Raw genomic sequence first — 26,694 nt, forward strand, 5'->3', positions numbered from 1 at the left:
TGGTCCCTCACCTGGATCCTGAGACCGCTCCTTACTTGGTCTCCCTGACATCTTTCTTCTGTGTGTGCTCAGTTGCTTCCATCATGTCCAACTCCATGCAACCCTAAGGACTGTAAGCTGCCAAGCTCCTCTGTCCATGGGATTCTCTAGGCAAGAATACTGGAGTGGGTTGCCATTTCCTACTCCAGGGGATCTTCACCACCCAGGGATCAAACCTTTGTCTCCTGCATTGGCAGGCAGGTTCTTTCTTAGGCCCCTTCAATTCATCTTCTCCATTGAAACCAGAAGAATTTTTCTAAAATGCAAATCTGATGTCATGTCTCTACTGAAAGCCCTTCAGTGACTTCCCACTGCTCTTAGGATAATGTCCAAACTCCTAACATGACTTTTATGGGGTAGGAATTACTGCTATGCTTTTTCAGCTGGGGAAACTGAAGCACCGCTAAATAACTGTCCAAGGGCAATAAGTAAGCAGTAGGGCCAGGATGTAAATCTGAGCAGTCAGGTTCTAGAGCCCACCCTCAAATCTATGCTATTCCACCCATCTCTATACACAGCTGTAACAGAAGCCCATGAATTCCTTGAAAGTGCTGTTTTACTTCCCACCTTGAGATCTTCACATTGTTCTTTCTGCTGGAACATCCCTCAGATCACCGCTTAAACATCCCTCCGAGAGGCCTTCCCACCACATACCCTAGAGCTGTTTGGATCCCTCTGTTCTGCTCTCCAATGGCACTCTGAATTTCCCATTAAAACTCCCATTCTCTGTTCCTGTAACTACTTGTCTGCCCTCACCAATAAATTTCAGGCTACACGAGGACAAGAGCCATGTCTGCTCTGTTCACCACTGTTCCCCTGGCACGGCCCTGGGATACGCCAGGGGCTGAGAGAAGCATTTCACATGGCACTGGCCCCATGAAGCCTTCCCCAAAGCCCAGCGCAAAGCACTTCACTGCTTCTCTAAGAGCCCTGCGCCCAGGACACACGTTACATGCTTCATATTTTGTTATATAGCATCTGTTAGAAACGATGCATGTGTGTGTCCTTTTCCTGTATGCTGGTGAAAAGCAGACACATCTTCACATGTTTATGCTAGCTTTCAAGTGATGCTTACAAATCTAGCTCTTAAAAAAAAAGTAATTATTGTGTACAAGGGATCTCTCTGTATTATATCTTACAACTGTATTATATCTTACAACTTACAATTATATCTATAATAATTTCAACAAAAACTTCAAAAGATAATTATTGAAAGAAGTGGACTGATAAATAATTACTCAAGAGTTTAAAATGACTCCTCACTATCTGTTGAAGGCCAAACTGTCCAATTTAACATCCAGGATCTTCAATTATCCAGCTCCTTATTACCTATTCAACCCTATCTTCTCTTCCAGCTCTCCTGTACTTCCTATTCTGATCAAGGTGAAAGCCTTATTCTTCCTTACATACCAGCCTCGTCTAGCTTCCAGAGCTTGCCTTAGGATACTCCCGCCTGAACACCATGGGATTCAAACCTTCCTGCCTCCGACTCCTGGTCTACCCTAGGAGCACTTTTCCACTAAGGTCCAGCTCTAATCTTATCTTCACTGTGAAGTTTTCCTGACCTCATTTCCTTCTTTTTTTTAGGATTTTATAATCCTCAATAACCACAGTATCTCCAACAAGAATGCAAATTTCTTGAGTCTCAGAATCATTCCTTTATACTTCTCAGGAATCCTACCAGAGTGTTACGTGCATATATATATATTTATGTACATGTGTGTGTGTGTGTGTGTAATCAGTAATAAATAAACACTTGCTGATTAAGAGATCTCATTAGCCCATGCACATTATCAACCCTCAATCACCCAGGATAACAGAAAAGCCAGTGCACAGACAGACAACCTGCTGGTCCAGGTATACCTATACTCATATTAAGTACCGTGTAGTTGTTGCCAGTTTTACAAGTAGTCACAAGGTTGCCAAAAATGATCTAACTGCACAAGCATTCCCTTGTCAGAGTCTAAGGCTTGCCCAGCTTATCATTCCATACTGACAAACAACTGTATAACTTTTCCTCATCAGTGACACAAAGATAAAAATAAGCAGAGGTAGTCATATCCTAAACCTTTGCTGGTTCACACCTTCTCCTAATAGGAAGATCATTGTTTGGGCACAAAAGATCATCTATTTGAACTCTCTCACTGGGCAAATACCTTGTTTGTATCAACAAAGTGCTTTTGTAAATAGAACAGAGTGACAATATCAGTAAGAATTTCAAAGAGAGGCTTGCCAAAGAAAATCCCTGGGATGATCGACCTTAGGCTAATCCAGAATTAATAAAGAGCCAAATTCTTCCCACAGTCCACAGAGATCTGCCTCGGCCTACCATTACTTTCCCTAGGTCAAAGTTTCTAAACTCCTCAGACTCTCTGGTTAGCTTCTCTTTCTCATCCAACTAGTCAAAGTTTTCTTATAACAACACACCACATACCTGAAAAGCTGTTTTTCAACCTGAATTTTTATTTTTACCTGGTAGAAACTACAGCTTGCTCCCAGAGGGATTTCAAAATGCCTAAGCATCTCTCCGAAAAACTCCTCAAATACTTTGCTATTAAAAAAAATTTCCCAACATCTTTCTGTCTTGGCAGGCCCTGCTGAAATTCCCCCCACCCCCCGCCCCATAAGAAGGAATCTGAGTAAAAACACTACCAGTTCAAGTTCCCTTAGGCAGATTTCCAGCCCCAATGCAAGGCCACGAGGTTAAACATTTCTCAATGACGCAGGCTCCCTCAGAGGGAGGAACAAGAAAAAATAAATAAATAAAAACTTATTCTTCCCAGTGCAATAAATCAAGAGACAACAGCCAAGCTCTAAAAAATAAAGTGTGAGTGAAATTAAACTATAGACTGTTTGCTCTGCCAAGGCCACTAGTAGGAGCACAAAACTGGGACGAGAGCTGCGGGGTGGGAGAGAAGCAACTGCAGAAGCAGCAGTCCAGCCAAATGGACAGACATTCTTGCGGTCCTTGAGAGAAGCTCTAGAATACTAATACTGTGTACATTTCCAGCCACTATATGACTTATGATAACTAGAGCAACTAAAGCTAACTAGTCAAGCTGGTGGCTGTGGGGTACAGAAATGGAGTCACACATGACGCAAAGCATCATTTAGGATTAAAGTATGTATCAAGGTGGAAGGCTAGGAAAACCAAAGTGAAGAATGGTTAATCAGCTTCTCAGGGAAAGAGGATCAGGGCTGATCACAGAGAAGGCAAAGTCATCTGAGGGACAGGGAGGGCTCCTGGATCTCTGGCCACCTGCAGACGGAGAGAATGAAACAAAACCAGAACTGTACCCTCAGACCTGGTCTACCGATCACAGAAATTCAGAGTTAGGAAAGACCTAATGCTTACAAGAAAATGCTACTGATAAAAATACTGTTACATTTGTACAGCTCTTCACTTCTCAAAGTGCTTTCATTCATTTAGTCCTTAAATAAAAATGACTATGACAGGTATGCTGTGTGACAGGAACTGAGGACAGAGAAATAAGACACCACCACTGCATTCAAGGAGCTTACTGCTGAGATCTGCTAGGAACAATGACATTAGAAAATTAACCTTCTGGTGTGTTAGTCACTCAGTCATGTCTGACTCTTTGTGACCCCACAGACTGTAGCCCACCAGGCTCCTCTGTCCATGGGATTTTCCAAGCTAGAATACTGGGGTGGGTTGCCCTTCCCTTCTCCAAGGCATGTTCGCAACTCAGGGGTTGAAACCAGGTCTCCTGCATTTCAGGTGGTCTGTCCCAAGCAGAGGGAGAGCACAAGAGGAGGAGCACCAACCCCGCCTGGAATCAAAGACAGCATGCATCCCGGAAGAGGGAGCCCTGGAGTTGGGACTAAAAAGCAGAAGTTAGTAGGCTGACAAATGGAGAGAGGAATGATCGAGGCAGGGAAGACTGTATGCAAAGGAACAGAAAATTAGAAGAGCACAGAATGTTCTGGAAACTAAAAGCAGTTCATCACTGCTGGAGGCTGTGAAGTTAGAAGTGACAGGAGATGACCAAATCAGAGGCCAAATAAACAATATAATAGCTTGAGTATAAAAGTCTGAATTTTACCCTATAAGAAACTGAAGCACTCTGAGGAGAATAAAATGATGAGAATTGACTGTCAGAAAAAGTTTATTGGCAGCTGTATGAAGGCCAAACTAGAGAAGAACCAGATCACAGGCAGAGAGACCAAAAAGAAGGTTCCCTGAAACTATAGTGAGAAATCATGACAGTCGGATCCAGGGCAGTGAGACAAGATATGAGAAGTCAAAGTAAAGGTACAGCCTACAGAACTCAAGAGTCCAAACAGATGTGAGGAATCTCGGCAAACAGGAACAGAGAATGACTCCCGATTTCCTGGTGAGACCAATGCTCCCAAGGTAGGGAAGAAAGGGTCGTCACAGGGACCGGTAACAGCAACTTTAAATCGGTACAAGCCTGAAGTGCATGTGGCCACCTAGATGTCCAGTGGGAAGACATAGTAGATTAAATGAAGCTCAGGAAATATAGTGGGGCTAGAGATACAGATGTGGACATCCTGAAGAAGCAGGAGCTGAAGCCATGAGTTGGGATGACGTTGCTAGAGAGAATGTGAAAACTGAGAAGAAAATGGGTCAAGGATTATCTCTGGGAAAATTTGACATTTAAGGGACAGGAAGAAGAGAAGACTGAAAAAGAGACTGAATAGTGGACAGAGAAGTAGAAGGCAAGTTAAAGAGAGAATGGTGTCTACAGTTTAGTTGCCCAGATCTGAATACCTTTCCTATTTGGGGTAAATTCCTAGATAGGGGAAGGCAGGCCTCTCTTCCTACTACAGAAGCTGCAGAGGAACAGAGAGTCCCTGTCTCAGCCCCCTGGCATCTGGCTCACAGATACAACCCACATCCAGCCAATCAGATCCTCCCATTTAGGGTACTGAAAAATTGGGGCAAATGACACAAAGATGGAAAATACAATCAGAAATTACCCATGGCACTGTGGCAAGTATCTAACTGGTGACACTGCCAATGGCTGCAGGCACTCACTGCAGACCAAGCCAGCAGCAGTGCCAATCCGAGTTCTCAGCAGAGAAGTTCTGGGACTTAGTCTTCACCATGTCTCACCTCGCTCACTTTCTGACCTTTGATAACCAGCCTCCTTAATAAGTCCTTCCCTGGTGGCTCAGATGGTGAAGAATCTGCCTGCAATGTGGGAGACCCAGGTTTGATCACTGGGTCAGGAAGATCCTTTGGAGAAGGGAATGGCAACCCACTCCAGTATTCATGCCTGAGAAATGCCATGAACAGAGGATTTGGTGGGCTACAGTCCAATTTTTGTGGTCACAAAGATTCGCACACGACTGAGCGACTAACACTTTCACGTCTTATTAAGGTTGTGCACTATCCAATAATAACAACTAACCAGTTCGACACAGTTCAGTCGCTCAGTCGTATCCGACTCTTTGCGACCCCACGGACAGTGGCACGCCAGGCTTCCGTATCCATTGCTAAACCCGGAGCTTGCTCAAACTCATGTCCATCCAGTCGGTGATGCCATCCAACCATCTCATCCTCTGTCGTCCCCTTCTCCTCCTGCCTTCAATCTTTCCCAACATCAGGGTCTTTTCCAATGAGTCAGCTTTTCGCATCAGGTGGCCAAAGTATTGAAGTTCAGCTTCAGCATCAGGTCTTCCAATGAATATTCCTTTAGGATGGACTGGTTGGATCTCCTTGCTGTCCAAGGAACTCTCTCTCTAGAGTCTTTTCCAACACCACTGTTCAAAAGCATCAATTCTTCAGCACTCAGCTTTCTTTATAGTCCAACTCTCACATCCATATATGACTACTGGAAAAACCATAGCTTTGACTAGACAGACCTTCTCTGCTTTTTAATATGCTGTCTAGGTTTGTCATAGCTTTTCTTCCAAGGAGCAAGCATCTTTTAATCTCATGGCTGCAGTCACCATCTGCAGTGATTTTGGCACCACCCAACCAAAATCAGATTGATTATATTCTTTGCAGCCAAAGATGGAGAAGCCCCATACAGTCAGCAAAAACAAGACCGGGAGCTGACTGTGACTCAGATCATGAACTCCTTATTGCCAAATTCAGACTTAAACTGAAGAAAGTAGGGATAACCAATAGATCATTCAGGTATGACCTAAATCAAATCCCTTATGACTATACAGTGGAAGTGAGAAATAGATTTAAGGGACCAGATCTGATAGACAGAGAGCCTGATGAACTATGGACGGAGGTTCGTGACACTGTACAGGAGACAGGGATCAAGACCATCCCCATGGAAAAGAAATGCAAAAAGGCAAAATGGTTATCTGAGGAGGCCTTACAAATAGCTGTGAAATGAAGAGAAGCAAAAAGCAAAGGAAAAAAGGAAAGATATTCCCATTTGAATGCAGAGTTCCAAAGAATAGCCAGGAGAGATAAGAAAGCCTTTCTCAGTGATCAAGGCAAAGAAACAGAGGAAAACAACAGAATGGGAAAGACTAGAGATCTCTTCAAGAAAATCAGAGCTACCAAGGGAACATTTCATGCAAAAATGGGCTCAATAAAAGACAGAAATGGTATGGACCTAACAGAAGCAGAAGATATTAAGAAGAGGTAGCAAGAATACACAGAAAACTGTACAAAAAAGATCTTCATGATCCAGATAATCAATCACTCACCTAGAGCCAGACAACCTGAAATGTGAAGTCAAGTGGGCCTTAGAAAGCATCACTACGAACAAAGCTAGTGGATGTGATGGAATTCCAGTAGAGCTATTTCAAATCCTGAAAGATGATGCTGTGGAAGTGCTGCACTCAATATGCCAGACAATCTGGAAAACTCAGCAGTGGCCACAGGACTGGAAAAAGTCAGTTTTCATTCCAATCCCTAAGAAAGGCAATCCCAAAGAATGGTCAAACTACCGCACAATTGTACTCATCTCACATGCTAGTAAGGTAATGCTCAAAATTCTCCAAGCCAGGCTTCAGCAATACGTGAACCGTGAACTTCCAGATGCTCAAGCTGGTTTTAGAAAAGGCAGAGGAACAAGAGATCAAATTGCCAACATTCGCTGGATCATCAAAAAAGCAAGAGAGTTCCAGAAAAACATCTATTTCTGCTTTATTGACTACGCCAAAGCCTTCGACTGTGTGGATCACAATAAACTGTGGAAAATTCTGAAGGAGATGGGAATACCAGACCACCTGACCTGCCTCTTGAGAAACCTGTATGCAGCTCAGGAAGCAACAGTTAGAACTGGACATGGAACAACAGACTGGTTCCAAATAGGAAAAGGAGTATGTCAAGGCTGTATATTGTCACCCTGCTTATTTAACTTCTATGCAGAGTACATCATGAGAAACGCTGGGCTGGAAGAAGCACAAGCTGGAATCAAGACTGCCGGAAGAAATAACAATAACCTCAGATATGCAGGTGACACCACCCTCATGGCAGAAAGTGAAGAAGAACTAAAGAGCCTCTTGATGAAAGTGAAAGAGGAGAGTGAAAAAGTTGACTTAAAATTCAACATTCAGAAAACTAAGATCATGGAATCTGGTCCTATCACCTCATGGGAAATAGATGGGGAGACAGTGGAAACAGTGTCAGACTTTATTTTTTTGGGCTCCAAAATCACTGGAGATGGTGACTGCAACCATGGAATTAAAAGACACTTACTCCTTGGAAGGACAATTATGACCAACCTAATCAGCATATTAAAAAGCAAAGACATTACTTTGCCAACAAACGTCCGTCTGGTCAAGGCAATGGTTTTTCCAGTGGTCATGTATGGATGTGAGAGTTGGACTATGAAGAAAGCTGAGTGCCTAAAAATTGATGCTTTTGAACTATGGTGTTCGAGAAGACTCTTGAGAGTCCCTTGGACTGCAAGGAGATCCAAGCAGTCCATCCTAAAGGAGATCAGTCCTGGGTGTTCATTGGAAGGACTGATGCTGAAGCTGAAACTCCAATACTTTGACCACCTCATGCAAAGAGTTGACTCGTTGGAAAAGACCCTGATGCTGGGAGGGATTAGGGGCAGGAGGAGAAGGGGACGACAGAGGATGAGATGGTTGGATGGCATCACTGACTCGATGGACATGAGTTTGAGTAAACTCTGGGAGTTTACTGGGGTGCTGCGGTTCATGGGGTCACAAAGAGTCGGGCACGACTGAGCGACTGAACTGAACTGAAAATAAAGTCTCTCATTGTTCCCATTGTAGAGAGTAAGGAGAGAGAACTGAATAGGGTCAAACGGTGAAGAAAGGTCAGCTAAGGGGAAACCGAAAATGGGCCCCCTGCCCAAGGTGCTGAGTAGGTCAGCGGCGATCCTGGTGACATGGTTCACGTGTGCGATCTCATTCCACACTTATGACACCTTCTGGAGAAATGACACAGGTATTGCATCTTTATATTATGGTGAAAATATTAAGACTAAAGGAGATTAAGAGTATTGCTTAAGATCATACAGTTCTTTCAACTATCCACAGCTGCTCTCAAGAAAGTTACTTTATAGATGCTCATTAAAGGAGGTGTTACACGTCTACACTAATTCTTACACAGAATGTCAACTGACACAGATTATAATCACATACGGTTCTCAGTCCAGGACTTCTAGCTTCTTTGATTTCGGTAATATAAAGAAGATCCCAACCAAAGCACTACGATCCTTGTAGACAGCCACCCAGAAACATTTCTCAAGGGATGCAAGGCTCCTTGTCATCACCCTTCCATGGCTCATTCAGGGTGCCTTGGCCACTACATGAAGTCTGTATCATCAGCTACGAGGCCTCCTCAAGTGGAAGAAGGGACCTTCTATCCCTGACCATGAGAACTACTGTGGGAATGAGAGGCTGAAAGCTTTCAGAAGAAGATGGTTATTTCTCAACTTCATTCCTTTGGGATATGTCACAGCCAGGAAGGGAGAAATTGGAAATAGCAGCTTTCACAAGCTGCCAAATCCATGTTCTAGTCCCAGGGGATAATTAGCCAATGAGGCTCTGCAGAGCTGATGTAATGTTGGCAGAAGCTAATGCTTTATGACTGAACATGTAGCCTCTTGATATGTAGCTACAGGGCTAAAAGGGATGACACTCTGGAAAGCAAAGAATGCATCACACCACCACTTAACAATCTGCATCTTAAAAGTAATTTGTAAACTTTAACTAATCTATCTTTATGAAAATAGTTTACAAGAGCATTTGTTAAACTATAAATTTTCTAAATCTTATTTTATGTAACCCCTTTACTAGGAAAAGAAATTTCCAAACACCTCCAAAGAAAACAGAAGATTTAGAAAGCCTAAAGTAACAAAAGAAAGAAATGAGAAGAAAGGAAAGTTTTTCAAGGAAAGAAGTCTTCTGTGGTACTTTAGTCCCACTATAAGCTCACCAAGTTTAAAGCTGTCTAACATCCTTATGAATTTCTGAAACTGAGTCCCTGAGACCGGCGCTTTCAGCAGCGCCTTGTACCTCACAAAACTCGTCAGCCTTCACCTTCAAAAGTACTCTCAGAAGCAGGAGGCAAGAACTCCATGGGCAAGAAGCAGAAGTATTCAAACACTAAACTCTTGGTTTGAACTTGAGCTTTTAAATTTCAAAATGAATCCTTGCCACTTACTAAAAATTGTTAAGTCCTTTGACTTGAATATACCATAATGATCTCACAAGGCCTGAGATAAAACTAAGTATATTAAAAAGAAAAAAATTAAATCCTCTAATCAATTAGCCAAAACATAATGCTCCCAAATATGTACTAGCTCCTCACTTGAAGCGAGAGATAACTTCTGGTCCAATCTGGGGAAGAAGTGTATCTAGTGATAGAGATACAAATATTCTGCAGTTTATGTATCTTGACAATTTCACAAAAGCTGAGAATGACTCTTCTCAAAGTGAACGATGGAGAGGGAAAGATGGTACAAAAATCCTTGACCCTCTACATCTTATAAAGGAACTGGAGAGTCATCCTTAGTGTGTTACTAGGGATGTGCTTGCTCTTCGAGAAATACTTGGGTTGGAGAACCTAACACCAAATGTTCCAGTGGCTTTCATCTTCCCAATGTCCCTGATATTTCATGTTCACTTCATTCACTCATTAATGTACATTTATGCAGCAGCTACTGCCCAGCAAACTAGGTAGATGCTAGATATAAAACAAAACAAAATTAACAATAACAGGTAAAATAAAATTAAAAGTAACAGGTAAGGCCTTCACAGAGTTGATGAAATAATGAGGGAACCACACGTTAATCAGTCACATAAGTAAACATATAGTCTCCAAGTATAAATCAAGAAGAGAGAATGAGAAAGAATGAAAATAACCAGAGAGGAGGGGCACGGTAGAGGGGCATTCTCTGAAACACTAAGGAAGGAGAGGTGTGGATGGAACCTAGAAAGCAAAAAAGAAAACCAAGCAAGAAGTGCCACTGGAGAAGTAGACAGGGATAGATAAAATGAACCACACACTTTGAGAAACTCGCCTACTATTTCATGAATACAAATATGGACTTCAGAACTAGGTATCTAAGCTCTTACTCTAAACTATCTAAGCTAGCATATGATCTCTATGCAGGGGACCACATGGTTTTCTAGATTCTCACTTTCCACGTACCGCCTAGGAAATCCTAAGAGTACATCAAAAAATACACTTTTTCCTTCAAATTTATCAAGACTTTTCTAAAAACATTCGTACTAACCACCTTAGTTGAGATTTAATATAATAAATTTAGTAACACTGAGTCAGTTGGCTAAAAGCCAAGCTGTAAGGGGATCGTTAGCATAAAACTAATGGAAGATTATTCGCAAACATCTCATGGACCGACTTAGCAGACACAAAACTCAGCTGTCAAGACATTCTGAAAGCTCTGTACTACAGAGTTCAGAAGGAAAGGGGGAAAGAGGAAAGGGGGAAAGAGGGAAGGGACCTTTTTTCTTACCAGAGTTAGCAAGGACCTTCACATGGAAAATGTTTCTACTCTAAAGATATACAGGTTTAAATTTATTTCCTACTCACAGAAACCATTTGCTACATCGGAAAAAATTTCTAATGCACGTTTATGGCAAGACATTCAAGAGGTTTTGCTTAGTTTCAAACATATGACGCTGGTTTTGGCCATGGGTGCAGAGTTTGAAATCTTGCTACACTGCAATTCAAAATAGCATCCTTTCTAATCCTCGTGAACAGGTACAAGAATCACTGTTAAAAAGAGGGAAGCTTCAAGGCAAAGGCTAGGGCTTGTATGAAGGGTTAAATGTAGGGGGGAAAAGTGATCCCGATGTAGAGAGGAGATTTAGGACAAGAGCATTTAATTCAGATATTCAAAAAGAGGAAAAGGTCAGAAATGTATTTAACAATTATGTCACACTGTTCTTGGGGTGGGGGAGTGGAGGATAAAGAGGAAGGGAAAAGGGTAAAAAAGACAGGTAGGCTGCGTAATGGAAGAACAGGACAAGGAACCAAGATAAGACAGACAGCCTGTCAAGAGGTACACCGGGGCATAAAAGTTCACATGGAAACAGTATAATGTAGTGGTGAACAGCATGGATTCTGAAGCCAGGCCAGCTGGGCGCAGTGGTAGCTGTACCACTTACCAGGTGTATGGACAGATTCCTTATCTACTTTACCCCTCAATTTCATCATCTGTAAAGTGGGATAATAAGAGCTCCTATTTCATATCGCTGTTGCAAGAGTTATTTAATACATGTAAGGAGCTTGGAACACCGTCTGGCACATGGTAAATCCCATGTAAGTGTTAGGTACTATTATTTTATTTTAAATATAGTTCTATAGTTTTGATGGAATTTTTACAAATTCTACTTAGAATTCCATACTCTATAAATGTGTTTCTTACATTCTATGGTTTGCTGTATTTTCCTGTGTGGTCTCTAGTAGTTTTTTTTTTTTTTTTTTTCCCCCCCTTTCTTCTATCAAGCCACATATTAAGGACATTTGCAAAAATATAAAACAATGACACTATCTTACTAATTTTTATTTTAGAAAATATAGCTATTTTTCTTAAAACATGTTGTTTATGTTAACATATTAGTGGGTTTCTTACTGAAGTATAGTTGATTTATAACATAGTGTTAGTTTCAGGTCTACAGCAAAGAGATTCAGTTTTTTACATATACATTTTCCATTACAGGTTGTTATAAGATACTGAATATAATTTCTGATCTCTACTTGTTTTTAATGATTTCTTTTTAAAATATAAGGCTGTCTTGCCTATGCTTAAGGGAAAAAGTAATTTAAAAATCCCTTCACCTGTGGAGAATTTTAAATGGGGAAATACTCTAGCACTGGGTTTAGGCATGGCCAGGCCCAAGAAAAGAGTGAGGGTGAGAGAAGAAAACCTCAGGAAGAAAGCTTGGGAACCGTGTACAGAGGTGGTTTTGCTAACTTAGAGACGGTCTTCCACAACCGTTCTCACACCTTGGAGGTTTCTGTGTAATAAGGCACACTTGCTGACAAGAGATCAGTGAGACGCAGGTGATGTGGGTGGGACAAAGTTCACACCCTTGGGCATATGTTGTGATTCATTTGTTCTAAGCGCTCCCTAGCAGTGCTGCCGCCTTTTCTCCTTTCGGCTTCCTTCCTTCAAGAGTGATTTTAACTCCAACCTCCCGGTGCCCAAATGAGCCCAGGGTAGTCCAGAGTCTATGAAGGTGAGAGGCAATCAACCTGATTGGTTATATCCAATGGAACATTTTTCTGTTGTACATAAAAGGAAAAAGGCAACAATAGCCAATATAATGTTCCATAAACTTAAAAAAATTTTTTAGAATAATACACCCACTCATAGGTTTTGAAAAGCAGAGCAACAGAATCATGCAAGTTCAAAAGCATAAGAGCACAGTCTGAATGAAAATGATCAACCTAATTTCACTGTGTAAACTGACTAGATGGAAAAGGGAGACAGACATCAGCAACAGAAGTCAGAGTCCCCAAGTTAATTTTTTATTAACAGCTGTTAGCCTGTATTAAAAAAGAGTTTTAATGTAAATATGACTTTAACCTTAAAACAATGAGATAATTTTACAAGTTTCTGAAATCAATTTTATTGAACTTTAATCTAGATACGATAGGCTCCCGAATTTTAAGCACACAAGTTCAATGCCTTTTGACAAATGTATACACCTGCATAACCACTATGACAATCAAGAAATCTGACATCTCCCCTTGCTGCCCCCCCAAAGTGCTCCTATGTCCCTTCATAGTTATCTTTTCTCTCTGGCCCCAGGCAACAACTGATAGGCTATCTGTCACTCTAGTTGCTGTTCAGTCACCAAGTCCTGTCCAACTCTTTTTTCCTTAGTTTCAAACACAGGACACTGGTTTCGGCCATGGGTGTAGAGTGAAATCTTGCTGCACTGCAATTCAAAATAGCATCCTTTCTAAACCCCGTGACAAGTACAAGAATCACTATTACAAAGAGGGAAGCATCTAGGCAAAAGTTAGGGTTTATATGAAGGATTAAATGTAGGGGAAAGGTCATCCTAGTATCAGTTCAGTTCAGTCACTCAGTCATGTCTGACTCTTTGTGACCCCATGGACTGCAGCACGCCAGGCCTCCCTGTCCATCACTAACTCCCAGAGCTTGCTCAAACTCATGTCCATCCAGTCGGTGATGCCACCCAACCATCTCATCCTCTCTTGTCCCATTCTCCTCCCGCCTCCTATCTTTCTCAGCATCGGGGTCTTTTCCAATGAGTCAGTTCTTCACATCAGGTGGCCAAAGTATTGAAGTTTCAGCTTCAGCAACAGTCCTTCCAATGAATATTCAGAACTGATTTCCTTTAGGATTGACTGGTTTGATCTTCTTGCAGTCCAAGGGATTCTCAAGAATCTTCTACAGCACCACAGTTCAAAAGCATCAATTCTTCAATGTTCAGCTTTCTTTCTAGTCCAACTCTCATATCCACACATGACTACTGGAAAAACCATAACTTTGACTATGACATCCCAAAACAGAAAGGAAATTTAGGACAAGAGCATTTAATTCAGATATTCTAAAATAGGAAAAGGTCAGAAATGTGTTTAACAATTACATCACTCTAGAGAAATCTACAATTTGTTCTCAGATTTATTTTTTAATTGTGATAGAATTCACATACTATTCAATTCACTCAAAGAGTAAAATTCAGTAGTTTTTCATATGTTCCTATAATTGTACAACCATCATCACTATCTAGTTCCAGAATATTTTCATTACCCCCAAGAAATCCACATCTATTACCAATCATTCCTCATCACTGTCCCATCCCCCACCACCAAACCCTGGCAACGACTAATCTATGTCTATGGATTTGCCTATTCTGGACATTTCACATAAATGGAATTATACAATATGTGGCCTTCTGTGCCTGTCTTCTTTCACTTGGAATATTTTCAAGGTTCATCTATTACTATTTCATTCGTTTTCATTGTAAGGAGGGAGCAGGCAATGGCAACCCACTCCAGTACTCTTGCCTGGAAAATTCCATGGATGGAGAAGCCTTGTAGGCTGCAGTCCCTGGGGTCACTAGGAGCCAGACACGACTGAGCGACTTCACTTTCACTTTTCCCTTTCATGCATTGGAGAAGGAAATGGCAACCCACTCCAGTATTCCTGCCTGGAGAACCCCAGGGATGGGGGAGCCTGGTGGGCTGCCGTCTATGGGGTCACACAGAGTCGGACACGACTGAAGCGACTTAGCAGCAGCAGCATTGTAAGGATATACTACATTTTGTTCATCCATTCATTAAGTGACAGATTTGAGTTGTTTCCACTTGGGGCTATTTTTTTTTTAATTTACATGTTTTATTTTGTATTGGTAACAGCTGGTTAACAATGTTGTGATAGTTTCAGGTGAACAGTTAGGGACTCAATCATACACACATATGCATCCACTCTCCTCCAAGCTCACTCTGGGTTAAGGTTGCTATGAACGCGTATGGACGAGTTTTTGTGTGGAGCAGTGTCTTCAATTTTCTCAGGTTTATACCTAGGAGGACAATTTCTAGGTTATATGGTAACTCTGGTTGGTTATATGCCAAACTGAGTTTTCTTAATTTTTTTTTAAATGACTATACATTCCTACCCATTTGTAAGAAATAATTTAGAGATCAGTTTATCCTTCACCCAGTTCCCCCCAATGTTAACAGCTTGCAAAACTATACTGCAACATTACAACCAGGATACTGACACTGATACAGTCAAGATACAGAAAGTTCCATCACTGTAAGGATCCTCCATGGTGACTTTTGACAGCCACAGTTACCTTTCCTCCCAGCATCACCTGCTTCCCTGGTGGCTCAGTCTGTAAAGAATCTACCTGCAATGCAGGAGACACAGGTTCAATCTCTGGGTAGGGAAGATTCCCTGGAGAAGGAAATGGCAACCTACTCCAGTATCCATGCCTGGAAAATTCCAGGGACGGAGGAGTCTGGCAGGCTATGCAGTCCATGGGGTCACAAGAAATGGACAAAACTTAGCGACTAAACCACACCAGCATCACTCCATCTTAGCCCCTGACAGCCATCAATCTGTTCTCCATAATTCTGCCATTTCAAGAATGTTATACAAATGGAATCACATATGTAACCTTTTGGGATTAGGTTTTTCACTTTCCATGATTCTCTGGAGAGTTGTTCAGGGTGTTTTATGTATCAACAGCTTACTTCTTTAAAACACACACACACATACACACACACACACAAAACAGATTGTTTTTCTCTTTCACCTGTTCACCTCCAAAACAAAGTCAATAAAAATAAAAGTATCTGTTGGAACAACACTCCTCAACTTTAATATGCACCTGAGGATCTTGTGAAAATAAAAACTCTGAATGCCCATCTGAGGTGGAGCCTGAGACTATTTCTAACAAGTTCCCAGATGATACAGATGATGCTGGTCCTTGGAACACACTTTGAGTAGCAAGGTGTTAGAAGTCCTAGCAAGGTTACAGCATCTGTTTGGATAGCCTAATTAATGTTAACACCATAAATTTTCAATACTCTACACAGCCAATTTTTATCAATTAGTCTTATGGCACTGATTTGAGGAATATAATCTAAATGTTTCTCCTAAGAAAATTAAGGTCAATTTAATTAACACTCAACTCTTCAGCATAAGTACTTCAGTTCCTATCTACAAAGCAAAGATGAGGCAATATGAGTTTGGACTTTCTGACAAGGAGTAGAAGAATTGTTAAGAGGATTCTCAAACCTACCCTAAGGTCAAAGAAAATATATTACAGAAATGTACTTTCAAATGGTTAAAACATTTTAAATCAACACCATTATTTTATGGCTAAGAGAACTCAGTTTTCTTAACTGAGTTCTCAAAAACTAACAGAAAAAATTTAGTGTTTTTTGTAGGTCATCAAAACTTTAGAAAGGTTCAGCGAATTGTGAGTAAGTTCGTATACAGAGGATCTACAGCTCTGGCAAGAATATGACCTAATACAAACACCGAAGATAAATTTCAATAAATCTTACAAAGCAGAAACAAAGGCAAAAGATATAATAAAAGAAATTTATACAAACTAGACCGGTCAGACGGAACAGCCTAGAGGGATGGAGTGCCTCTATAACATTCACTGTTTGGTAGGTGGAGTGCTTTGAAGGCAGAGGTCCGAAATCAACAGTTCAAGCTCCTGATCCAAGACACCATACTTCCAGTCATTTTCTGCCTCCCTCAACTACCTACGTGCACATGCTATTTAATATAAGTTTTATTTTAATACACAACAGAAATATATGCTTAAGATACAGGAAAACGAAGAAGAAAAAAATCCCTTATGAAATCCCACTTAACCAGGAACAGCTATTAATATTCTGAGGTATATCATCCCCATAGCCATTTCTTTAGGGTTATATGGATAAATGGAAAACATTTTCTCACATCTTTAAAAAACCTATGACTGCATTAGTACCAATTATGTGAATATATCGTAAGTTATTTAACCAATACTCTACTGCTAAAGTATAGGTTGTTTCTGTTTTTTCTATTATAAAGAATACTGCTATGAGCATCCTTATATATAAATCTTACGTATCTTTTAAAATATGTTAAAACAAATTTCCTGAAGTACTTCAAGGTTAAAGAAGGTTGTTCTTTTTTTTTTTTATTAATTATGAGTTGTCAAATATCAAATGAGTTGTGACAAGTTGTCAGAATATCCAGGAAGAAATAAAAAACTACCTGCATCTAATAGTATTCAAAATCCCAACAACAAAAAAAACAACCACAATAACATTAAAAAAATATAGCATTTATTATATACCAAGAATTGTTAGAAGTATTTTACACATGTTAAATCATTTAATACTTACAACAACTTCCTGGGGTTGATACTATTAGCATTAAAAAAAATACCAAACAGATGCAGCAACAGGCACAGAGAGGTTAAGCAATTTGCCCAAGGTCACACAGCTAGTAGCAGTGGCAGAGCTTAAAAAAAAAAAAGACAACTTGGATTTCAAAGTCTATGTTCTTAAAAACTATACTATTTTTCTCAACCTTTTTGACATCAGAACTCTTTTACACTGTACAGTTACTGACAATTTTGAAGAGCTTTTGGGTATATGAGTTATATCTATTACTACTTATCATATAGTAAGTTAAGACTGAAAACATTTAAAATATTTATTCTTTAAAAATAGCAATAAACTCACTACATGTTAACATATTTCTATGAAAAAATATACTTCCCCCCCCCAAAAAATAATAGTAAAAAGTATCATTTTATCATTTATTTTTGCAAATCTCTTTAACATACAACTGAGACAGCTGAATTTTCATCCCTGATACTGCATTCAAGCTGTTGAGGTATCATACCACCATGTACATCTGGAAAACTACACAGCACATTCAAGAGACACCAAGAGTAAAAAAGGCAAATAACACATAAGTATAAATATATAAGGGCTTCCCCGGTGGCTCAGCAATAAAGAATCTACCTGAAGTGCAGGAAGCACGTGAGACTCAGGTTCGATCCCTGAGTCAGGAGGATTCCCTGGAGGAGGAGGGCGTGGCAACCCACTCCAGTATTCTTGCCTGGGAAATCTCCGGGACAGAGGAGCCTGACAGACTACAGTCAGTGGGGTCGCAGAGTTGGACGTGACTGAAGCGACTCGGCACTCACACACCAGTATGTAAAGAGCTTCCAGCTCACATCCACTGAAGAGGTCTCAGGTGTGCCCAGAGGTCCCGAGACCACACTCTGAAAACCACCGCACTAGCTACTGCAGTGCATGCTACACAGGATACTTGAAAGACATGGTCTCAGGAACATGCTTGCCTAAAACATATTCCAAATTTTTTGGTAAATCATTTATTCAAGAATTATTAAGTGCATGCTATGCGATGGGTACCTTTACAGGTACTGGAAACACAGTAGAAAACAAGACAGAAAAACCCCTACTTTGAGGTATTTGTTTTCTAGGCAGGAAAGACAGCAGTATCCAGTAAACAAGTAAACAAATCACATTAGTCGGTCCTCCATATTTGCCGGCTCCACATGCACAGATTCAACTGCACACAGATCGAAAATATTCAGGAAAAAACAATTCAGAAAGTCCCCAAAACCAAAACTTTAATTTGCGGCGCAGGCAACTCCTTATATAACATTAACCTTGTATTAGGTATTGTAAGTAATCTAGACATGATTCAAAATGTGTATAGGTTACATGCAAATACCCTACCATTTTATATAAGGGACTTGCACACCCATGAATTTTAGTACTGGGGGTGGGGGTGGGCTGGAACCAACGCCCACCAAGGGATGACTGTATTCTATCAGATGGCAAGCAGTGTGAAGACAAATAAAAGCAGAAATTTTAAAAATAGGGGGGTCAGGGAAGGCCTAACTAAGAAAGTGACATGGAAAAAAGTTATGAGGCAGGTGAGGGAGCAGACCATGAGGCTACCCAGCAGAGAGTGTTCCGAGCAGAAAGAATAGCCAGTAGGCAAGCCCTGAAACAGGAGCACTGCCCAAGGTCTGCAGGGCCAAGGGAGGCGGGCACGGCTGGGCCGGCGGCGGCCAGGGAAGAGGCGGCGAGTGCAGGCTGAAAGGTACAGGGCTGGGGCTGCGTCTGTGACTGAGAGCCCGTGGCAGGTTCTCAGTGAGCAGGGATACGATCTGACTTTCATTTAACATGGAACATATAAGCGAGCAGTGTTTCAAGTAAAACACCTAAATTTAAACATATTTTCCATCTCTTCCTGTGTGCCTTGAAGCCTCTCTGAGCCTCAGTGTTCCACCCTACAAACGAGAAGATACAGATACCTCAAAGTTGTTGAGAAGATCAAATATTATATATAAAAACACTTGAAAATTATGACACACTATAAAAATTTCACTGCTGAGTTTATTTTCACTATGTAACTGCCACAGACACCTCTTTTCAGGCCCGCTGTCCTCACCAGACTGCTGCCGCCATCCCACTTACGTGCCTGCCCTGAGATTAAGTGTGCCCCAGCCCCCTAACAACATGAGCTCAGCCCGACACTGCCCTTTGGCTTGGTGAGAGCAAGGCAGAGAATGTTGTTTTTTGTTGTTGATGGCAGAGCAGGAGGTTTTTAATTTTTTCCCCCTTGTTAGTATAAAGAAAATCCTTTCAAAAATAATGCATGTGGTAATCATAAAAGTGAAGTTCCAAAAAAAACAAAACTGTATGAGACTCATCTTTATTTAATTTGGCACGGCTGTAATAAAGCTAAAACTGTGGTTCATGGTCTGGATAGCCTGCCTCATCCAAAAGGAAACAAAAGGGAAGAATAAAAGATAGAGACAGACAGATGAATTCCAATTCCTTTGATCTAGGCCCTAACTCTAAGGGGACCTCAGATAAATTAACCAGCCAGAGAAAGGGCAGTAAGATGTAGTCCAGAATACTGATGACAGCATCAGTCTGTCTGCCTACCTGTCTTCTGATATCACCATCAAGGTATGAGATCATCAGCCAGGCTAGAGAAGGCAAGGCAAGAGGGAGGTCCACCAGGGAACCACAGGACCTGCAGCATCTGCCTCCGCTTCCCAGGGGCAAGAGGTGGACACCCAGGCACTGAATTTTATCTCCACCTCTTAAGATGTGAGTTAATCTGAGTAGTTTTGGAAACCCACGATGGAAAAACCCAAAGAAAACCAAGATCTCTGGGGAAAATTATAAACAATCTCCTACATTAAAGGTCTCTGATGGTTTCTCTGTGAGTACGTTTTAGAAAGAACACTGACATGGGAGTAGGTAAGTGAATTCTCCTTCTGTGCCAGTCACTAGTTAATCATGTGGCTACAGGAAATAAATTAACCTCAGCAGGCCAATTTCCTCATCTTAGTTCAGTTCAGTCACTCAGTTGTGTCTGACTCTTTGCGACCCCATGGACTACAGCACGCCAGGCCTCCCTGTCCATCACAAACTCCCGGAGTTTACTCAAACTCATGTCCATTGAGTCAGTGATGCCATCCAACCATCTCATCCTCTGTCTTCCCCTTCTCCTCCCACCTTCAATCTTTCCCAGCATCAGAGTCTTTTCAAAAGAGTCAGCTCTTCGCATCAGGTGGCCAAAGTATTGGAGTATTCCTCATCTTAAGGAGAGGACAAAAAAAAACCTAAGGTTTCCTTCAAGCTCTAAAATTTCTTGAATATAAACATATATATATATATATATATTTAAAAGCCTGCACTAATATTTAGAGTATTAGTAGAGTCAAAAGGTAATTATTGCTGAAGGTTCTGGAGTTTTTTACTCCAGAGTGACGTGAGCCCAAACAGGTGGTTCCTTTAAGCACTGACGTATCACCAAAAAGGGCACGGGCTGTCTGCCCACCATTTTCCTTTAACTTTATTTTTATGGATTACCACTCCTCTGACTCTAACCCATACTATTATAAAACATTACAGGTCAGAGACAAACTGTGATGATCAGGGAACCTGAAGTTAAATAAACATACAGGAATTAAGTGTACAGATGTCAAGGAAAGACAGTGAATGGACCGAGGGAACATTTTTATACGGTAGCATGTATGCTTCCCTGGTGACTCAGACGGTAAAGAATCCGCCTGCACTGGGGGAAACCCAAGTTCGATCCCCGCATTAGGAAGATCCCCTGGAGGAGGGCATGGCAACCCACTCCAGGATTCTTGCCTGGAGAATTCCCATGGACAGAGGAGCCTGGCGGGCTTCAGTCCATGGGGCTGCGAAGAGACAGACACAACTGAGCAACTAAAGCACACGTATATGGTACACACAAAAAATTTTAAAAATACGTAAAGTGAAAAGCAAACTAACAAAACTTTCCTAAGGGACAAATCGAAGAGGGTACTTAGAGGACTTCAGTGTATACTGTGCTGCATTTCTCAGGTTGGATACTGTGTCCATGGGCCTATGTGTTCTATATACCCTTGTAATATTTACTCTGTGTATTCTTTCACAATTACGGGGTATCCCAAAAGGAGAAGGGGGCGGCAGAGGATGAGATGGTGAGATAGCATCACTGACTCAATGGATATGAATCTGAGCAAACTCCAGGAGATAGCGGAGGACAGAGGAACCTGACGTGCTACAGTCCGTGGGGTTGCAAAGAGTCAGACACGACTTGGCAGCTGAACAACATAATCATAATGAACTTAAATGAGGACTCCACTGTTTTGTGGAGCAAAAAGTCTCTGCCGTCCCAACCTCCCAGCTTCCATCCCTTTTCCCTGAGGCGGTCACTGTTACCAGCTCCTTACAGTCCTTCCAGAGACAGCTCATGTGCAGACAGACAGATCCTTCCAAAGATATCGTGTATGGAGACAAGAGAGGGGAGGCGGGTGTAGGGTGTGGGTGGAGTGTGGTGTCTGTGTGTGTGTGAGTGGGTGGGGATGAGCAGATATGCCCACAAGAGAGATGGAAAAAACAGACTGACTCCCTAACTGGGCCTCATCACAATCAGGTATATGTCATGTGATGACACAAACCTAAGAACCCGCTTCAGTCCTCTTCTCTACACGGAAACCCAGCCCCTGTTGCAGAGTTACAAACTAATAAGGAGACCGCATCGGCTGTATGCAGGGGCAGGGCCTGCCTGATCAAAGCCTCGCACAGCAGCTGTCCAGAACCAAGCCCCAGCATTCCTTGGTTCTAAAACACACCAGAGTCAATGCTGCAGCCCAATATCCACTTAGTCTTAGCTCCCGAAATCCCAAATGTCCATCTCAGATCATTAGCTTTCTAATCACACTGATCTAGATAGGGTTCCACACTGCTGACAGGTGCTTTCATCCTCTAACTGGGTCTTGATGAGAACACCTGGGTTTGGCAGCACACCTCACAGGCTGACGGATGGCTCATCCTGAGACGTGAAAAGAGCTTCAGTACTGAGAGCTGTGCTTTCACATGCTGTGGGCAAGGCCTGGCGAGGACACCAAACGGCGGTTAGAGGCTTCATGTCTTAATGTGACAACAGATCTTAAACTACTTCGATAAAATCTTGATTTACACCTATTTATTAGGGAAGGTATGTCAAACCAGATTTCTTCATTTAAAATAAAAAAAAAAAATACATGCCAGGAGCCAACACACAAATGAATATATTGTACTGCTTTTGAGAAGCTAATAATCTAATGAGGCAGACAGGAAAATGATAATTAGTCCACACTGTAAAGGCAGTGCTGCAGAAACAGAGAAGGGCTGATTCTATCCAGAGAGGCTTCACAGAAACACTGCAGCTAATCTGGATCTCAAAGGGTTAGGAGACCACCAGCAGTGAGGAGGATGAAAGTCTATGTAAGCATGCCTCACCGAAATCTTCAAGCTCCAAATACCAAATGAAAGTTGATATAAATATACAGTGTACCCTGGAACTTGGCTATAACATTTGATATCTTAAAGTTTAATTTAGGGTAAAAATCTTATATCTTGAATCTTGTCTAAATGGCTTTCATTACCTTAAGCATTTCATTAAACAGTAGTTTCACCCATAAAGCCCTATATTCATGGCAATCCAAATACTTTATGCCTGGGAAACTCACTTATGGCTCACATAGATAATCTAAATTTTGTCTTGACTTTTTTCAGAAAAAAAAAAATGACAGGCCTTTTTTTTTTAAATTAAAACTTCATAAGAGATGCTTTTTCATTTCCTATCATAGATATGCCTTTCATTTACTATTACAATCCAATATAATGGCTAGAGCATAAGAAAATAGTAACAATTCCAGAAAACAACACAGTGCTAATAAGGCTTTTGAACATTTAGGAACCACAAGTACTAAAGATATCAGTTTGCTATTACTCCTTTCTATACCCAGTTTCTCTTTTATGAACATAAACAAAAGAAAGAGGTTCACATACAAGCTAGTCTCTGCAGACCTTTCATTCTACCTGCATCCAACACCCTTGTCAATTTCACCCACACTTGTCTAACATACTACTATCCTTTGAAAGTTTTATGAAGTAGCTGGTCCAACAGATGGGTGGCTAGCCCTACCCAACATATGTCATTGGAAAAATGGCTCTTGGGCAAGACAAGAAAATACTAAGTAAGCCCCTTTCCCTTATCCAGCAAGAACAGTGAGACCCCAGCTCAGAGGAAAGCAAACAATCTTTTATCCTTTATTAAGAAGTTACTGGACTGAGATGATCTGAAGGTAACAAGATGAATAAAGAAGGGAGAGAGAGTCCAAAGGCTAACTTGTACTCCCTAAAATAAAATATGCCCTTGCCCACATACAGCAGAGAACGAGGATACAAAGCAGGGTAAGAAAATCTGAGTCACTTTAACTGGGAACTATTTCATCAAAGACAGATGGGAAATGTTCAGATAAGCACACAATCTTGTTTAGAACACAAAGCTCAACAGATCTGTGGGAGGGAAAGGAAAAGGACATGGAATGCACAGCATATATGAACAGAAAGACTCAACTAATAAATGACTCAGTTAAGGTCATCCATAAAACCAGAAAGAACAGGATGGTAGTGGTGCCTTTCCTTCTTGTCCATACTCTTCCATAAAGCATAGCCTGACAGCATCTGATTCGGTCTTCAGATGGATATCTGTGTCTGACAGCATACTACCTAAGTGCTCCCCGAGGAGAGCAACGAGACCAGTTCTGCCAGAGACAGTATCTGACAGCACCAAGGAGTCTCATTTTCCATCGAGTAAAGGCCAGTGGATGGGAAGAGGTCCCCAAATGCCACTTGTATGAATCTTTCAAGATAGTCTCTGAAACAGGAAAACACTACAGGCTACATTTTAGTAGAAGTCTAAAAATAACCAAAGAACATTCTCTATTTTTAGATATCTAACTTACAAGTTTAAGGACACTGAAAGTAAAAGAAATTATTAAAAACAAACTGGAATTTTTTTTAATGTTTTAAAAGACACTTTTGAATTGGGAAAACTGTTTTCAAGAGAAAGAACCTCAAAAATTCTGCATTCCTTCTGTTGACTGCCTCCTTGCTCCAACTTTCTTCGTCTTCAAAACTTAAAAGATTCCCAATCCTACATGTTAACAAGAGCATCCCCCAAAGAACCAAAAGATGATACAGATAGAAGGTTTACCACAAAAGAGAAACTACAGCTAAGGAAAAATGTTAAGACAAGCTTTCACAGAGTCATTTAAAAAAGAGTGTAGATTAGTGATTAAACACAGTACTGTACAAAACGGCAAAAGCAATTTAATTATCTTATATTAAAAGCAGCACCACTACAATAACAAAATACCTGATTAAAGAAGACAAGTAGCTTTCCCTTACATGTCTCCCTACTGAGCAGTCTTAAGATCGATAAGCATCTAACCCAAAGCTATGTCTGAATATCTAGAATTTGCAATCAAGAGAAAATTAATATGTTTTACAATAAAAATCTAAAAATGCAGTACATTTACTACAATTTATATTTACCCTCCCTCTGCCTTCCCTCCTCATCTCCATCCAGTCCTAGTGCCAATGTGCCCAATGTTTTTTAAGAAACCTAAGGCAAAAAGGATTTGCAGGAAATATGGGAATTACCGGACTGTACAGCCATCATTAACATCTCAGGTTCCAGTAGCGTCATGATAGATTCTTCTCAGAAACAACAGCTCACAGATATCATGAAAAAAAACAAAACAAAACTCAAAGTCACAGAAGAGGCTGTCCTCAGAGGCTACCGAAGCTTTCATAAATTCAGTCTCACGCCTTATGCTCAAATCAGACTGTGAGAACTCACTCCTCTACTGAGTGCAGTTACCAATTCATCCACCCTTCACGCAAGTCAAGATGGCACAGAGTTGATTTACTGCCGACAGGAAACCAAAAAGCACTCAAGTTAAGACATATGAAGTGCGGTTAGAACAGTAAGCAAGCTCCTCCCCTTGCTATTCGGCTCTGGGGGGAGGGAAGAGAGGTACAGAAAGAGACCTTCAGAAAACAGATCAACTGCTTTTTTGTTTCCCTCTCTTTTCAAGAAGAGAAGATGAGGTTTGTTGAAAACCTTAGTGTAAGGGACTCTGCTGCTAATGCAGTTTAGAACAGATTAAACATAATCCGAACAACTCAGTCTTATGAAAGACACAGCCCAGTTACTGACCCACGAATGGGAGAATGATGGGGATGAGGCACATATAAACACATACACACAAATAAATATGTACTGTGAGTTATTTTCTGAAAAAGCGTTCCAACGGCTTTCTCATCTGTGATATTTATAGATAACAGGCTAAGGAAGTTGAATATTTAACTACAGAAGCACAAATATTTCTCCACCCCCTCTCCAATTAAAATATCTGTTTCAAAAAGTCATCTGAATACATTCCAGAGCTATAATCTGTCTTTTCGATTTGCCAACCCCTTAAAAGAGCTCCTTACTTGCACCTGTGTAAGACATGGGCTGTGTGAACAGACAGCTTACTGGTATTATTTGACTCTTCTAAAATGCTTTATGATCTGACTGGATGTTTGAAACACATATGAAGACAGTTACAGAAATAAGAGTTTCCCTTTCTTCATAAAGAAATGTCAAGTTGTTTTCCACTAGCACAGAGCAAGATCTGAATAAAAACGAATGTGGACATTTTAACCTTTCACAGCAAAAATGAAAAGAAACTAAAATCCTATCAAATTATGCAATTTTCATTTATCAAAAATTAAAAACATTCATTCCCTTCACGGCACATTTTACTGATAGTCTTAATAAGGATAGTAAGATGTCTTTTAGCTTATCTGATTGACTTTTAAATAGCTGGAAACTAGAAATCCATTTTTGGTATGGTTGACTAGAAGGCCTCCGTTTTTCTGGTTAAGTGACAGCCTGTATCTTGAAAGCCTACTGGGGGAACCAAGCCCAGCAAATGCCTTAATGCTCACATAGTCACACAAATGATAAATGAAAGTGCTGAGAGGCCTTAAAAGAGAAAACAGTCTCAGAATGATTGAGGGCAATACTCTGTTACTAGAAGAGAGTGAGCAATGCAGATTTGGGGTGGGGGAGTCTGTGGAGGAGAAAAAAACAACTTCCTTTCTTTCCCACTCCAAGAACATCATGTTTAAAAGAAAAGCCAGAAAAGCTCTATATAAAGCTGTGGGAATGACTCAACAGGCAGCGGAGCGGCAGCCACTGTGGGCTAAACGCTGCTCTGGGAAGAGAAGCATTCTCACTGGCCCCTTCTCTCTACCAAGCTCTCAAATTGTCTTATGAAAAATGGGTAAATTCTCTGGTCAGAGGTTACCAACGA

The 26,694-nt window shown here is 41.0% G+C and overlaps 1 protein-coding gene across 2 annotated transcripts in view; it reads right to left on the reverse strand.

Annotated features, from left to right (window-relative positions):
• MRTFA (myocardin related transcription factor A) overlaps positions 1 to 26,694 on the reverse strand; it is a 124,115-nt gene that overhangs the window by 78,567 nt on the left and 18,854 nt on the right. Inside the window, exon 1 of one of the 2 annotated variants that reach the window (XM_065944434.1) lies at positions 24,992 to 25,259. The exons of the other annotated variant lie outside the window; for it this stretch is intronic. Coding sequence (XP_065800506.1) covers positions 24,992 to 25,037 — 46 coding nt within the window. The 5' untranslated portion in view covers positions 25,038 to 25,259. Of the gene's footprint in view, positions 1 to 24,991; positions 25,260 to 26,694 lie in introns of those variants that run through there. 2 annotated transcript variants of the gene reach the window in all.

This window comes from Muntiacus reevesi, chromosome 1 (assembly GCF_963930625.1).
Source record: "Muntiacus reevesi chromosome 1, mMunRee1.1, whole genome shotgun sequence".
NCBI lineage: Eukaryota > Metazoa > Chordata > Mammalia > Artiodactyla > Cervidae > Muntiacus > Muntiacus reevesi.